We start from the raw sequence: 17500 nt of genomic DNA, 5'->3' as shown, positions 1-17500 counted from the left end.
GATGCTATCCTTTACCTGCTGCGCTGCATCGAGCCCACTCACATCTGGATAAGGGAAATGGCACTGTGAGGATCCTGTTCCTGGACTTCCCGAGTGCCTTTAATACCATCCAGCCCAGCCTCCTTCAGGACAAGCTCTACAAAATGCGAGTGGACCCCTGCCTGGTTGCCTGGATTTTGAACTACCTCACCGACAGGCCACAGTACGTCAGACTGAAGGACATCACGTCTGACACCGTGATCAGCAGCACCGGAGCACCGCAGGGAACGGTGCTAGCCCCTCTTCTCTTCACCCTGTACACCGCTGACTTCTGCTACAACTCAGAGCTGTGTCACATCCAGAAGTACGCGGATGACACAGCCATCGTCGGGTGCATCAGGGACGGCAGAGAGGAGGAGTTTCGGAATCTGGTGAGGGACTTTGTTGTCTGGTGCCACACGAACCTCTTGCAGCTCAATCCATCAAAGACCAAGGAGCTGGTCATTGACTTTGGGAGGTCGAGTCCACGGTCACAACCTATTGTGATCAAGGGAGTTGAGGTACAGACCGTGGACTCATTCAAGTACCTCGGGGTTTGGGTGGACAATAAGCTGGACTGGACTGTTAACACGGACCATCAGTACAAGAAAGGACAGAGCAGGCTGTACTTCCTCAGGAGACTGCACTCCAACATCTGCAAAAAACTCCTGTGGATGTACTACCAGTCTGTGATTGCCATTGTTCTGTTCTACATGGTAGTGTGCTGGGGGGGCAGTACATCTAAGAAGGACAGCTCCAGACTTGAGAAACTGATCAGGCGGACCGGTTCTACAATCGGAATGAAACTAGACACACTGGTGACGGTGGCAGAGAAGAGGACTGTTGACAAACTAGTGAGCATCCTGGATGATGCCAGTCACCCTCTGCATAGTGTTATCAGTAGCCAGAGGAGCCTGTTCAGTGCTAGACTGCTTCATCCCAAGTGCAGGACTAATAGACTCAAAAACTCCTTTGTCCCACACACCATTAGACTGTACAACTCCTCTCTGGGGCGGGGGATACTAGGATGACAGGGGATGCAAAACAATAACAGTGCAATACGTTTTCATAACATGGTCACTACTGCCTACTTTCTCTTGTTATATTCTTATTTTACTGGTATATTTTTATTCCCATTGTTGCTTTTTAGTTTTTATTCTTATTGTAATATTTCTCTATTTTGTTTCCATTTAAACTCCCATTATTTACTTTTTACTTTTATTTAAATTGATCTCAACTCTGTACACTGCTGCTGGAATTTTAATTTTCCTGAAGGAACTCTCCTGAAGGAATCAATAAAGTACTATCTATCTATCTGTCTATATATATATATATACACACACACACACACACACACATATATATATATACACATATATAGATATATATATATAAATACACACACACATATATGTACACACACACACATTATATATATATATATATATATATATATATATATATATATATATATATATACACACACACATATATATGTATTTATACATACATACATATATATTTCAGTTCAGTTCAGTTTATTTTCAGTCCAACAAAAACATATTCAAACATAGATCACGATTCAAAAATGAATAACATGACTGAAACAGGCAGAAGCAAAAAAGCTTATATGCCCAACATAACATTTTTTACATTCAATTAAGTTACCTTTTCTAATAATTTTGTAATACAAAAAGAAATATAGTCATTCAGCATTTACATTTAAGTTACCCTTTAAAAAATAATACAAAAATATGTACTTACACACATGCACTTTTTTGTAAATAGATAAACATACATACCTTCTAAATACAACATTTAACCAAACAAACATACATTTCTAGTTCACATAACTTTTTGAAATACATTGTGACATGTTCTTCTTGAAATTAAATACTGAGTCACTCATTTTTATTTCTTTACCAACAGAATTCCACAAATTAACACCGAGAACAGTTAAACATCTACGTTTAACAACTAGTCTTGCTTTTGGTAAAATAAACTTAGATTCATCTCTTAGATTGTATTTGCTGGTCTGTAGAGAGAAGTATTTTTGAATTCCTTCTGGAAGAGTATTTATTTTTGCTTTGAACATTATCTGTGTTATTTTATAATAAACAATATCTTGAAATTTCATAAGTTTTCATTTAACAAATAATGGATGGGTATGGTCATAATATCCTGCTTTGTTTTTTAGCCGTACAGCTTTTTTTTGCAGCAAAACAATATCATTAATTATGGTTTTAAAAGTGGTTCCCCAGAGTTCTACACAGTATGTCATGTATGGGAGTATCAAAGTATAATAAATTGTTAACAAAGAATTATAATTAAGTAATTCTTTAGTTTTATACAAAACACCAAGTGTTTTTTGTATTTTTGTTTTTATATAATTTACATGTTGTCTCCATGATAATTTATAATCAATTATAACTCCCAAAAACTTAGTATCAAAGACACGCTCAATTTTATCTCCATTTATTTTAATATTTACTTCATTAGATACCTCAGTTTTGGTACCAAATATCATAAATTTAGTTTTAGCAATATTAAGTGATAATTTATTCATATCAAACCAGTTTTTAAGCACTGTCATTTCTTGTTTTATTTTTACCAAAATTTCATTAAACATTTTTCCTGAACAAAGGATGGTTGTATCATCAGCAAACATAAAAGATGTTAAGAAACTTGATGCATCACAAAAATCATTAATGAAAATTGTAAATAACTTAGGACCAATTATAGAACCCTGAGGAATTCCACAAACTATATTTTTAAATCCAGATATTGTATTATCCACCTGAACACATTGTTTTTTATTTTCTAGATAGCTCTTGATCCAGGACAGAGCTGGCCCTCGGATGCCGTACTTATCCAACTTATTTATTAACTGTCTGTGGTCAATGGTATCGAAGGCCTTTTTTAAATCAATATAGATGGCTATTGTAAATTCATCATTATCCATAGCAGTACTAACCTCCTCTAGCATATGCATTACTGCATACATAGTTGTTCGATTTTCGATTTCCATACTGCTGCTGCTTAAGCAAGGTGTTTTTTTCCAGAAAATTATTTAACTGTTTTGTAAAAAGCTTTTCTAAAATTTTTGAAAATTGAGTGAGCATTGAGATCGGTCTATAATTTTCCATAAGATGCTTATTTCCGTTTTTAAAAACAGGAATAACCTTTGCTATCTTCATATCATCTGAAAAGTATCCACACTGGAATGATTGATTACATATGTGAGCCAATGGCTTAGCAATTAAATGAATACATTCTTCAATAATTACCATATCTATGTGATGTATGTCTGTAGATGTTTTACTTTTAAAGGCTCTTACTGTTTGAATTATATCCACTTCTGTTACTCCACTCAAAAACATTGATTTTAAATTAGGGTTTATTGTGTTTTTAGTCAAGCCTGTGTCCTTATAAACAGGTATTTTTTCTGCAAGTGCAGGGCCCATATTAACAAAATAGTCATTAAATTCTTCCACTATTATTTATTTTTTGTTTAGTTTTATATTATTATCATTTATAAAGTAGCTCGTAGTCTCATGATTTTTACATCTATTACCTAAAACCGGGTTGAATGTGTTCCACATTTGTTTAATATTATTTTTGCTATCTTCAAATTTCTCGTTATAATAACTTTTCTTTTGATTTCGTAGAATAGAAGTCAACTTATTTTTATAAATGTTATACTCCCTTTCATTTTGTTCAGTTTTATTTTTTAACTAACTATCATACAGAGCATTTTTCTATTGGAGGCCATTACTAGACCCTTCGTCATCCAAGGCTTATTTTTACTCACTTTCTTTGGTGTGGACTTCACGACTGGACAGCAGGAATTATAAAGTTCTAACCATTTAAACAGAAATGCCCTGTATGAATCATTACAATTTTCAACATACACCCCTTCCCAGAAACATTTTGAAAGCTCATTCTTAAATGCTTGTATTCTTTCAGGTGTCCTTAATCTTGTTAATTTGAACAATGTTTTTTCCATCCATCCATTTTCTACCGCTTATTCCCTTTTGGGGTCGCGGGGGGCGCTGGCGCCTATCTCAGCTACAATCGGGCGGAAGGCGGGGTACACCCTGGACAAGTCGCCACCTCATCGCAGGGCCAACACAGATAGACAGACAACATTCACACTCACATTCACACACTAGGGCCAATTTAGTGTTGCCAATCAACCTATCCCCAGGTGCATGTCTTTGGAAGTGGGAGGAAGCCGGAGTACCCGGAGGGAACCCACGCATTCACGGGGAGGGCATGCAAACTCCACACAGAAAGATCCCGAGCCTGGATTTGAACCCAGGACTGCAGGACCTTCGTATTGTGAGGCAGACGCACTAACCCCTCTGCCACCGTGAAGACAATGTTTTTTGTGTTATATTATTTACAATCATACTTTGAATATTCACAAACACTGGAAAATGATCTGTGATGTCACTAAGGAGTATTCCACCTGTAGTTATGTCATTGATATTTGTAAAAATATTGTCAATGAGGGTAGCACATTCTCGCGTTATTCTGCTTGGTTTATCAATTATTGGTTGCAAACCATAAGTAAACATTTCATTCATAAAGTCATTAGTTGGTTTATGGGTTCTCCATTTTAATAAATCAAAATTGAAATCCCCACACAAAGACACATTTCTTGTTAGCTAGTTTTCCAAGTACTTTTAGTAGGCTGTCATGGAAAAGCTCCACATGTGACCCAGGTGTCCTATAAATACAACTCAAATATGCACTACGTTCGTTGTTTATTTGTATTTCTATAGTCATACTCTCCATAACATCATCTATAACTAGACTGTCGATAATTTCACAGTAACATTTTTTTTGTACATAGAACGCAACACCACCTCCTTTTTTATTTTTTCTATTTATATTATAAAAATAATAACCTTCTAATATAAACATATCATTAATTTCATCTGTCAACCATGTCTCTGAGATGGCAATTGCTTGGAATGTTGATTTTAAAGATTCCAAACACTCTTGTATCTTCTCAAAATTAGCCCTGAGACTTCTACTATTAAAATGAATAAGCGAAAAACCCTTTAAATCCAAATGTTTAAATCTATCCTCTGAGTAATATGAAACATTTATGTTATGTAATCCACTTAAAATAATTTCTGGATCAATGTCATTACAAAATTCTCCTACATTATCATCATTCATTTCTAAATAACTTAAATTTAGTTCCTTACAGCTTATCCTGTCTTGAATATCTTCTTGCCCAGCTATACTGCTTTCTTCCTCGTCAGAAATATAAAAGTCAAACTCATTATTAGTCATCCTCCAAAGAAGTTTAACCAAATTATCAATAATGTACTAAAATGCACGATATAACTTAAAAAAACACACATTATCCATAATCCTAATGTCCATATACCATGTGTACCATACATTTTCTGGCTTCCTGTGCACTTAAGATGTGACTTTAAGGTTTTACTACTTACGTATAAAATACTACACGGTCTAGCTCCATCCTATCTTGCCGATTGTATTGTACCATATGTCCCGGCAAGAAATCTGCGTTCAAAGGACTCCGGCTTGTTAGTGATTCCCAAAGCCCAAAAAAAGTCTGCGGGCTATAGAGCGTTTTCCGTTCGGGCTCCAGTACTCTGGAATGCCCTCCCGGTAACAGTTCGAGATGCCACCTCAGTAGAAGCATTTAAGTCTCACCTTAAAACTCATTTGTATACTCTAGCCTTTAAATAGACTCCCTTTTTAGACCAGTTGATCTGCTGTTTCTTTTCTTTTTCTTCTATGTCCCACTCTCCCCTGTGGAGGGGGTCCGGTCCGATCCGGTGGCCATGTACTGCTTGCCTGTGTATCGGCTGGGGACATCTCTGCGCTGCTGATCCGCCTCCGCTTGGGATGGTTTCCTGCTGGCTCCGCTGTGAACGGGACTCTCGCTGCTGTGTTGGATCCGCTTTGGACTGGACTCTCGCGACTGTGTTGGATCCATTGTGGATTGAACTTTCACAGTATCATGTTAGACCCGCTCGACATCCATTGCTTTCCTCCTCTCTAAGGTTCTCATAGTCATTATTGTCACCGACGTCCCACTGGGTCATTATTGTCACCGATGTCCCACTGGGTGTGAGTTTTCCTTGCCCTTATGTGGGCCTACCGAGGATGTCGTGGTGGTTTGTGCAGCCCTTTGAGACACTAGTGATTTAGGGCTATATAAGTAAACATTGATTGATTTTCGTTGTCCTGATTCAACAAGTTATTTAAATTGTTCCAAGTCTTTCACGTTTTTAATCCATATTGGCTTCATTTGATCCGATCCATTTGGTTTTATGTATACTTTGCCATGTCTCGTCCATGTAGATTGAATCTTATTTTCTTTCCTGAGAATGCGGCCACTTCTTGCAATTTCACCATTTTTCTTTGTCAGGTGCTCATTCAGATAAATTCCAGTGCCCTTTAGCTTTTTGGACTGTCTCAGCAGCTCCATTTTGTGTTTCTGGTTAACCATCTGCATCACTATTATTGGTCTTGCTTTAACATACTTGTTTGGAAATGAATAGCATGTTGATATGTTTTGTTTCTCAACGATGATGTTTTTACCTCTGAAAAAGTTCAGGAGTTTTTGCTCAAGAGTTTCAAGTTCCTCCGTAGATAAATAAACATGAAACAATATGAAGTACAAACCACAAAGAACATGAAACAAATAATATGAAATAAACAAACAATATGTAGTACACAATACAAACATGAAACAACAAACAATATGAAATAAACAATATTTAGTACACACTACAAACATCATGAAACAACAAACAATATGTAGTACACACCACAAACATGATACAATAAATAATATATAGCACCCATCACAAAAAACATTAAACAAAAAACAATATGTAGAACACACCACAAACATGATACAATAAACAATATATAGTACACATCACAAACAACACGAAACAACAAACAATATGTAGTATACATCACAAACAATATGAAATAAACAATATGTAGTACACACCAAAAAAATATAAAATAAACAATATGTAGTACACACCACAAAAAATATTAAATATTCAACAAATATGTAGTAAACACCACAAACAACATAAAACACAAAGAACATGAAACATTAAAAAAAAAAAAAAACAATAAAAAGTTATAAGAGTTGTGATGAAATAAATGGAGTGTTCAAATACTGTTAATCATTCAACTGTAAAAATGTGCTGTTGATCAAAAAGTTAAAGATGACATAAAATAAACACCTCTTAACAAGACGATATCTACAATATGAGAAGGGAATTTCTTATTCAAATTTCAGTCCAGAAAATGTTAGGACATATTAGTCTCCACTTACATCCTGTAGGACTCATTCATAAACACATATTTATATTCAACTGCAGTAATATTACAAATGGATTATTTGGACGAGACAAACTGACCTTGTTCCAGGCACGTGTTTGAGGTCATTGACGGCACCATGACTGAAACCTCCATTGACAACCTTGAAGTCCCGCTCAGCACACAGACCCTGAACGCATCACAGCCATACTGTCATCAACAACTCAGCACAGCGACTGTGTCCTTCTCTTTACCTTCTTCTCTGCAGCCAAAACTTTTAGAGGCAAACAAAGTTCCAAGAGCTCATTTTTGTCCGGCCTGTAGCCTGCAACACAGATAGCTGTGGGGAGACAAAACGTTGAGCGTTACGTTAGCATCCGTCGCCCCCGGGTGGTCAGCGTGGGTACTACAACCAGTCCTGCATTTCATTTTCTCTTAGTTTTCTAAACAACGTCTCAAAATTGTCTTTATTTTGATATAAACATCCTGAATCCAACACAATCCGTCCGTTTTCTAAAAATAATCTGATCCAGGGTCAAACTCTGGCCTCACATACATGCATATGGTCTTTGTTATATCATGCAAGAGTAAAAAGAAGTTAAGCAGTGCGTGGTAAAACAAAATACAAGTCAAAGGGAAATAACTAACCTTATGAAAATACCTGACACACTTAAAATAGGTTAAACTGCCACCTAATGGCCACTTGTAAATACTAGCAACATTTTTCCGAGCCAGGAGTGCCAAAACTTTTCCACTGCAAACTGAAAAATCTGTTTCATTTTGGTAGTTTTCACCCTTAAAAAATCAGTACATTAAAAATGATCATTTAAAAAAAAAAGATTTGGGTAGAAATTTAGTGTGAGTGCAGAAGAACCAAAGTCAAACTGAAATGCTAACAGTTAGCACGCGTCAAATAACAAAAAATAGGAGCAAATAAACTAAAAAAAAACAAAACATTTGCATGCTAGCAATAGCCTGCTTACAGTTAGCATAAGGGAAATACCAAAATAAGACACTGAAGCATAAGGGAAATACCAAAATAAGACTGAGATGTATACCTGTAAAAATTTGCTTTGACAAAAAGATAGCATGCTAACAATAGCCCGCTTACAATTAGCATTAGGGAAATACCAGATGAAATACCTACAGTTAGCATAAGGGAAATACCGAAATAAATGACATTGAAATGTATACTTGTAAAAATTAGCTTTGAAAAAAGTTAGCATGCTAAGAATAGCCCGCCTACAGTTAGCATAAGGGAAATACCAAAATATATGAGATTGAAATGTATACTTGTAAAAATTTGCTTTGAAAAAAGTAAGGAAGCTAACAACAGCCCACTTACAGTTAGCATAAGGGAAACACCAAAACAAGACACTGAGATGTATACCTGTAAAAAAATGTTCTGACAAAAAGCTAACATTCTATCAGTAGCTCGCTTACAATTAGCATAAGGGAAATACCAAAATATATGACACTAAGATGTATACCTGTAAAATTGGCTTTGAAAAAAAGCTAGCATTCAAAAATTAGCATGCTAAATATTAACTGCAGCATGCATCGTGTACAAAAATATATCACTCTGTGGCGTGAACCTGAAAAAATGTGTTAAAAAGGTAATATACATCAAATTAGCTAAATTTAAAAAAGCTATCCTACTAGCATTAGCATGCTAACAGGTAGCATTCGGCAAGTAACAAAATATTAGATGCAGAGATGTGTACTGCAAAATAAAGCTATCATGCTAATAGAACGCTAACCATTGTGCAACAGGCCGCACTTTGGACACCCCTGAAACGGTGTGGCAGTAAATTCTATGGTTATCACCGCAGGCTTAGACCGACCCCCCCCCAATGTTTACCTGTATGTCACCTTTTCTGTAAGGAGCGCCGGAAGTTGGCAGACCCTTCAGCGATCCTGTTCTGTCTCCCTGTAATGTCTGATCCCGTTCTGTCTCCCTGTAATGTTTGATCCCGTTCTGTCTCCCTGTAATGTCTGATCCCGTTCTGTCTCCCTGTAATGTTTGATCCTTTTCTGTCTCCCTGTAATGTTTGATCCCGTTCTGTCTCCCTGTAATGTCTGATCCCGTTCTGTCTCCCTGTAATGTCTGATCCCGTTCTGTCTCCCTGTAATGTCTGATCCCGTTCTGTCTCCCTGTAATGTTTGGTCCCGTTCTGTCTCCCTGTAATGTCTGATCCTGTTCTGTCTCCTTATAATGTCTGATCGCGTTCTGTCTCCTTGTAATGTTTGATCCTTTGCTGTCTCCCTGTAATGTTTGATCCTGTTCTGTCTCCCTGTAATGTTTGGTCCCGTTCTGTCTACCTGTAATGTCTGATCCTGTTCTGTCTCCCTATAATGTCTGATCGCGTTCTGTCTCCTTGTGATGTTTGATCCTGTTCTGTCTCCCTGTAATGTTTGGTCCTGTTCTGTCTCCCTGTAATGTTTGATCCTGTTCTGTCTCCCTGTAATGTTTGATCCTGTTCAGTCTCCATGTAATGTTTGATTTTGAATGGGATTGTGCTGAAAATGTTCATTTCCCCTTGGGGATTAATTAAGTACTTCTGATTCGGATTCTGACTCCGCTTTCCCCCTTGCCAACAGTCATATTTTCTAACGGGCATTACATAAACAATTCCAAGAAAAGACAGCACATTCTGAGTTTAAAAAAACAAAACAGTTTTAATGTGATTTGTAGCAAATTGTCGCATATAAAAAGCTGTTGTGTAAATGTTTTTCACTTGTGAAAATAATGGCTGTCAACGTTGGAAAATAATGTAATCCTCACAGAAAAACTACCGTAAATGCCGGGATATAAGCCGCATCTTTTTTCCTACGCTTTGAACCCTGCGGCATATAAGACGCAGTGGCTAATTTATGGATTATTCTTAGCTGACGGCCATAAAACAAATGGTTTTCATGAGACACTTAAACGGTGTGTAATTGTTCATGCTATGGCGCCATCTTTTGGACAAGCTCGCTCAATGCAGCTCCTGCTGGGTGAGTTTGAATACCTGCTGTTTTAAAGTACAAATGCCTGTCCATAACGTTTTTACTCGTACGGATTCTACCTTCATCACCCTAAGCAACGTTTGTAAGTGTTACAACATAACTATAACGATTCATACCTACTAAACCGTCCCGTGTGTGACGTCTGTGGGAGTGTTGTCATGCATATTTGTAATGTAATGAGGCTAACGTCGTTAACATGAGCTAATATGTGAACACGTTTGTTGTCTGTGTTAGTATTATTAACTTGCAATGGCATTCTTTTTGCATTGTATTCAGTTTGGTAAAGTGTTTAGTCTTTTTAGCTGATTGGAGAGCGAGCTTCCAAAGCTGGGACCATGACGATGACTTCTGTTTTGTTTGATCAGCCCTTTTACTGCCATGTTTGGAAACAAATAAGGTATGTAAATAAACATTTACAGAATATTTCTGTGTAAATAACTCATTTACAATGTATAGTCCGGTGCGGCTAATATATGGAAAACATAATTTATTTTTTCAATCTAGTGGGCGTGGTTTGTTGGACATCTTCAGACTAAAGCGGAGGCCCATGCGGGGTGCGACGGGGGCTCGGGGAGGACCCATCCCTGAGGTATGGCGGTGCCTTCGTGGTGCGAGCCCTCGCCCACCAAGAAGACGTCCCACTGCCGCCGCACTTGAAGCAAGGCGTGCAGCGAGGACTCGGACTGCGTGTAGTAGTCGGTGAAGGCCTGCAGGGCGGCGTCGGCGCACACCCGCTCCCCGAACAGCATGGCCTCCGCCTGCTGCTGCGCGTGCAGCCGCTTCTCGCGGTCCTTGGTCCTCAGCTCCCTCCTCTCCTCCTCCTGCCTGCTGTCTAGCATCACCATCAGCGCCTTCTCCTCCGCCGTGTAGATGGCCGTCCTGGTCTTGGTCACGCGCCTCAGCGCCTCCAGCTGGCTTTGGAACGCCGCCTCGGCCTCTGGCTCGGTGGCGATGCCTTTCCTCAGAGCCGCGTCTTTCCTGAGCCGGCGCAGCTTCTCCAGGGACTTGAGCACGTCCTGCATGCGCTTGATGTCGCTTTGCTTCTTGCGCACCTCGGAGAGGACGGCGTCGGCGGCCATCTTCAGCTCGCGCGCCTTCTTCTTCTCCTCCACCTGGTGGACCCGCCTCATCCGCCACTTGTCGATGGCGTGCTCTTTCTCCGCCGCGCGCGCCTCTCTCGCCACCCGCTCCATCGCCGCCAGCTGCCTGCTTCTCAGGCGCCGCGCTCTCCTATCTCGCAGCTTCCGCTTGTGGACTTGGGAGCGTTCCGCCAGGCTTGACAGTTTGCTTTGCATGTCGGCCTTCAAACGTAAGGCGTCGCCGTAGGCAACAGCCCACAGGCCAGTATTGTCCAGGTTGTCCGTGAGGGACTGGCAGGCGTCCGACAGCCTGGACACCAGATGAGACGCCTCTCGTAGGACATCTTTGAGGTCGGGCGGCGTCTTTGCATCCTTCGCCACACGGGACGTGTTCCGCAGGAAGTGAGCCAGCCATTCCTCGTCCTCCTTCCTCTGCACAGTCGCTTCATCCTCGGAACAAACGGCCTGGCTGTTTTGCGGCGTCCAACTGAAACTGGGGACAAACGGCGGACGTGTTGGCGCTGCGTACGTGTTCGGGAAGAAGCCTGAAGGGGGAGGTTGTTGATTAGCGGCATGGCTCGTTGGTGGCGGCGGGAAAGGAGGAGGGAAGGCGTACGGAAACCCGGGAGAGGACGCGTCGCCTACAGGGGACGGCGTCCACTGTCCCACTGCGTAACCATGCCGGGCGGCTTCCGGAGCGTAGTTGCTCGTCGTGTATGAAGAGTCCAAGTGGTCGCCACCGAATGAGGAGTGTGAGCGCTCCCCCACAGCGTCGCCTCGGTACGTCCAATCCATTTCACGTCTGCTCTAACAAGAACCAACAAGCTCAGTTCATTTACTCACTTTTCCCTGACGTCCACTCAATAACTCTGGTGGGAAACTCCAGCTGATACACATGAAGGTCTTTGTACCTGAACAACACACATACACACACAGGTTTTGTTCACAAGTGTCACAAGAAAAACCTAAAAGCATTATATTTTGTCCTCAAAATTTCACACACAATTTCCCTTAAAGACACACTCGCACACGCAGTTTTGTTGACAGGTATCACAAGAAAAATCCTGAAGTATTCATTTTTAGCCTCAAAATTCCACACACAACACCCCATAAAGACACACACACACGCACACTTTTGTTCACAGGTATCACAAGAAAAACCCTGAAGTATTCATTTTTGGCCTGAAAATACCCCATCACGCACGCACGCACACGCACTCACACACAATCATAAGGTTTGATGACAGTTGTCACAAAAAAAAAAACCTCAACAAATAATTTTTGGCCTCAAAATTCCACACACAATACCCCATAAATACACACACACACACACACACACACACACAGCTAATACACACAAAGGTCTTTGGACCTGAACAACACACAAACGGTCATTAATTTTGTTAACAAGTGTCACAAGAAAAGGTGTATCACACACACACACACACACACACACACACACACACACACACACACACACACACACACACACACACATTTGAAAAGTCACCTGCTAGAGCAGGGGTCACCAACGCGGTGCCCGCGGGCACCAGGTAGCCCGTAAGGACCAGATGATTAGCCCGCTGGCCTGTTCTAAAAATAGCTCAAATAGCAGCACTTACCAGTGAGCTGCCACTATTTTTTAAATTGTATTTATTTACTAGCAAGCTGATCTCGCTTTGCTCGACATTCTTAATTCTATAATTGTAAGAGAGACAAAACTCAAAAAAAATTTCAAAATCCAAGAAAATATTTGAAAGACTTGGTCTTCACTTGTTTAAATAAATTATTATTTTTTTTTTTTACTTTGCTTCTTATAACTTTCAGAAAGACAATTTTACAGAAAAAAATACAACCTTAAGAATGATTTCAGGATTTTTAAACACATATACCTTTTAAATTCCTTCCTCTTCTTTCCTGACAATTTAAAATTTAAAGACCACCAGGCTGCACCTAACTTTTGGTGCCTTGTTGACACAGAAAAGTACAGTGGTGTATGCGCAGCAGCTATGAAGGTTGCAAGCCTGTTTGGTTCAACTTATTTTTGTGAATCAGCCTTTTCTGACATGAACTTCATCAAGAACAAACACAGAACACGCCTCACTGATGCACATCTGCAAGACTCACTCAGAGTTGCAGTGTCAAGTTAAACACCAGAGTACAACACACAAGTTAACAGCATGCAATGCCAGGCTTACCACTATCTAACAAAGAAACATAACAGATTTGTTGTCCAGTTCAAAGTGTGATATGATTTATTTCAAAATTTGAGAGTTGACTTTCGTATTTTACATGAGTTATTATTTGTACAAACATGGTGCAGAGTCATTCATGATTTGTTAAAAAATGTTAGTGGCTAGGTAGTTAAAATGGGATATTGTGATTTCACAAGACTGTCTTAGAAGTGATCATTTGAAAATGTTCCATTTGAAAAATGTGCACTTAGAGAAAATAAAAAAAATAAAAAAAATATTTATCTGTTTCTATACATATTTATTGTAAAAAATCATTAAGATGATCAGTGTTTCCACAAAGATAAATATCATTAATTATTAATACTAACATAGAGTTAAAGGTAAATTGAGCAAATTGGCTATTTCTGGCAATTTATTTAAGTGTGTATCAAACTGGTAGCCCTTCGCATTAATCAGTACCCAAGAAGTAGCTCTTGGTTTCAAAAAGGTTGGTGACCCCTGTGCTAGAGAGTGACGAGTGCTTGAAACTCCGCATGTCAACATCTTCGGTGCCACACCCACAAAATGCCCAAGCAACCATTTCCACATCAACACCGTATGAATAAAACTAGTCAACAACAAAAGGAGATAATGTCCACTGGAACCTACCACATAGCGAAGGACAAACACTATTTTATTTCCTATAATGCAGCTCATATTTATTTGACAGTTATTGAAATATCTTGTGTGACATCATGCACAAAAGTGCACTTAATAGTTTGTTTTAAAATGTCTCTGACAATCTTGCACTTTCTGTTTTGGAAACGACATGAATGTTTGTGCCACTGCTTGATGACTGTTTAATAAATACACTTTTGGTAAATTGACTTAGTTGTGATTTCCTTCTCTGCATGAAAGTTTAAAAGTAGCATATATTAATGCAGTATGAAGAAGAATGATTTAATGTAGACACAGAATCATCATACTGCTGTGATTATATGCAAGTGTTCATTCAAGGCTAAGGCAAAATATGGATATACACATCGTGTATCGCGATATGGCCTAAAACTATTGAGATATTAATAAAAGGCCGTATCGCCCAGCCCTACTTAGAATGATAAAAAAAAAACATCTGTGGTAAAGCTGGGTGATACAAAGTACTGTGGGTGTAGTGAATACTACAAAACTTTTACTTCAAGTAAAAATTTACTAAAACAACACTTTCAAATGGTAAGGTATTTGTACACTTACTACTAAAACCCAACTTCTGCATTTTATATAGAATGAAAATACCTCAAAGTGCAGATTGAATCTGAGGCACTGTTAAATAATGTGTAGCAACACATAAGACTAGCTTAATGTTTATTTTAAGAATAAAATGTTGTCTTTATCCACAAACAAGAAGAAAGTGTCTGCAGAGTTGTTTTACTCCACTATATATCAGAGGAGTGGAAACTTTGCTGACACAAACAAAAAGTCTGATTAATATATGTTTATATACATATACACACACACACATATATATATATATATATATATATATATATATATATAAATCTATATATATATATATCTATATATATCTATTTATATATATAGATATATATAGAGATATATAGATATATACATATACATATATATATGCACACACACACACATATATATATACACTAGGGGTGTATATATATATTGTATATATATTGAACCGTTTTGGTATGTGGGTTTTGGTTCGGTACGGGGTGTACCGTACGAGTTTGCAAGCTTAAGTCTTAACAAGCTGCTTTGCTTCTTCTGCCTCTGTCTCAGCACCCAGCATTGTCCCACCCACACAACCATCTGATTGGTTACATACACAGCCAATCAGCAGTGCGTATTCAGAGCGATGTAACAGCCAATCAGTGCTTATTCAGAGTGATGTAGTCAATGCTTCGGCGTCGAGCAGAATAGTGTTTAGCAGTTGAGCATAAGACAGCATACTCTCCCCAAATGATAAAAAACCCCTCCCAGTCACAACTACTACTAACATCACCATGAGCCCGTTGACCTTCTAGAAACTTAAACTGAAGCTCAGCTCGCTTGCAGTTCTGGCTTGAGGTGAAAGCTAATTAGCAGTTAGCAAAACGTTAGCTCATTTTGCTCTGTGTGTGTGTGTGTGTGTGTGTGTGTGCGTGCGTGCTAGGGTCAGCAAAGCCATGTCTGTGTTATTTCACTTGAACTCCATGGTGTTCAGGGATGAATAGTCTCTCCTATTGCTATTGTACTATTTTTTGAGCTATAGTTACATTAATCATTAGTAATGTAGCAGCCTAGTTTTGAATGGCAGGGTCCCTGCTAGCACATGTTGCCAAAAATATCAAATTTACATGATAAAAGTCAACTACAGGCTTCCCAAATACTGTAATAAATTAAGCATGAGGAGTTGACTTGAAACTGTTTAATGTTGCACTTTTTATATGTAGAATAAAGGTTTTGTCATTTTATTTAATCAAAGCAACAAGTTGAGGCAGTTTAATGTGGATTAACGTGGGCAGAATTATTATAGTGTTCCCAATGTTAGAACGATAAAGCCATTGTTTACAAATTAGGTAAATATTTAACCAAAAAATGTATATTTTGTTGTTTTCTTACTGTACCGAAAATGAACCGAACCTTGACCTCTAAACCGAGGTATGTACCGAACCGAAATTTTTCTGTATCGTTACACCCTTAATAAATAAATAAATAAATATATATATATATATATATATAAAAGGAATTAGCTACCGCTTATAAAACTACATATAAAATGGATATATATACATATAAAATGGATGGCTATATATATATATATATATATATATATATAGAGTTAGTGTGTGTGTGTATATATATCCATCCAGCCATTTTCTACCGCTTATTCCCTTTTGGGGTCGCGGGGGGCGCTGGCGCCTATCTCAGCTACAATCGGGCTTCACGGTGGCAGAGTGGTTAGTGCGTCTGCCTCACAATACGAAGGTCCTGGAGTCCTGGGTTCAAATCCAGGCTCGGGATCTTTCTGTGTGGAGTTTGCATGTTCTCCCCGTGAATGCGTGGGTTCCCTCCGGGTACTCCGGCTTCCTGCCACTTCCAAAGACATGCACCTGGGGATAGGTTGATTGGCAACACTAAATTGGCCCTAGTGTGTGAATGTGAGTGTGAATGTTGTCTGTCTATCTGTGTTGGCCCTGCGATGAGGTGGCGACTTGTCCTGGGTGTACTTCCGCCCGATTGTAGCTGTGTACACATATATATATATATATATATATATATACACACTATATTTATAAATACATATATATGTAAATATATATGAGCGGAGTTAATATCTGCAGCCAGTGCAATGCTAACACGTTAGCATAACTGTGTTCTTCGTAATTATCGTTCAGTTTTAACAAAGCCTCACACAAAATATTTACTATCAATGTTAACTTACGTTTTCAGCGATTCGATGAACCAGTCGTCTAAAATATCATCAAAACCAGGCTCCTCCATCACTTTTTGTTAGAAAATCTCGTGCTTGTCGGTGCCTTCATATAAAGTGCCGTTGCCTCTTCTTTCCGGTTTCCGGTCTTTCCGGTCGGCTGACTGAGTCACAGCGCCACCACTTGACTGGAGCATGTATGGACGTGCATGGAAAAGGCAATCAAAACCTTAAAGGCCTACTGAAACCCACTACTACCGACTACGCAGTCTGATAGTTTATACATCAATGATGAAATATTAACATTGCAACACATGCCAATACGGCCTTTTTAGTTTACTAAATTGCAATTTTAAATTTCGCGCGGAGTATCCTGTTGAAAACGTTGGTATGATAACGCGTGCACGTGACGTCTCGGATTGTAGGGGATATTTTGTTCCAACCCGATC

At 38.9% G+C, this 17500-nt stretch overlaps 1 protein-coding gene across 2 annotated transcripts in view; it reads right to left on the bottom strand.

Moving 5' to 3' along the window:
• Positions 1–17256, bottom strand: part of LOC133561840 (WD repeat-containing protein 73-like) — a 29884-nt gene extending 12628 nt beyond the window's left edge. The window contains exons 1-4 of one of the 2 annotated variants that reach the window (XM_061915439.1): positions 17064–17256; positions 12282–12349; positions 7605–7690; positions 7452–7540 (exon numbers count right to left, since the gene is read on the bottom strand). In XM_061915439.1, the coding sequence (XP_061771423.1) occupies positions 7452–7540; positions 7605–7690; positions 12282–12349; positions 17064–17122 (302 nt within the window). In that variant the 5' untranslated portion in view covers positions 17123–17256. Of the gene's footprint in view, positions 1–7451; positions 7541–7604; positions 7691–10009; positions 12350–17063 lie in introns of those variants that run through there. The other variant, XM_061915438.1, reaches the window with a different exon arrangement.
• Between the last annotated feature and the right edge of the window lie 244 nt (positions 17257–17500).

This window comes from Nerophis ophidion, linkage group LG11, assembly GCF_033978795.1.
Source record: "Nerophis ophidion isolate RoL-2023_Sa linkage group LG11, RoL_Noph_v1.0, whole genome shotgun sequence".
Lineage (NCBI taxonomy): Eukaryota > Metazoa > Chordata > Actinopteri > Syngnathiformes > Syngnathidae > Nerophis > Nerophis ophidion.
Note: the sequence above shows the minus strand (reverse complement) of the source record. Positions and strands in the feature narration are given on the sequence as shown.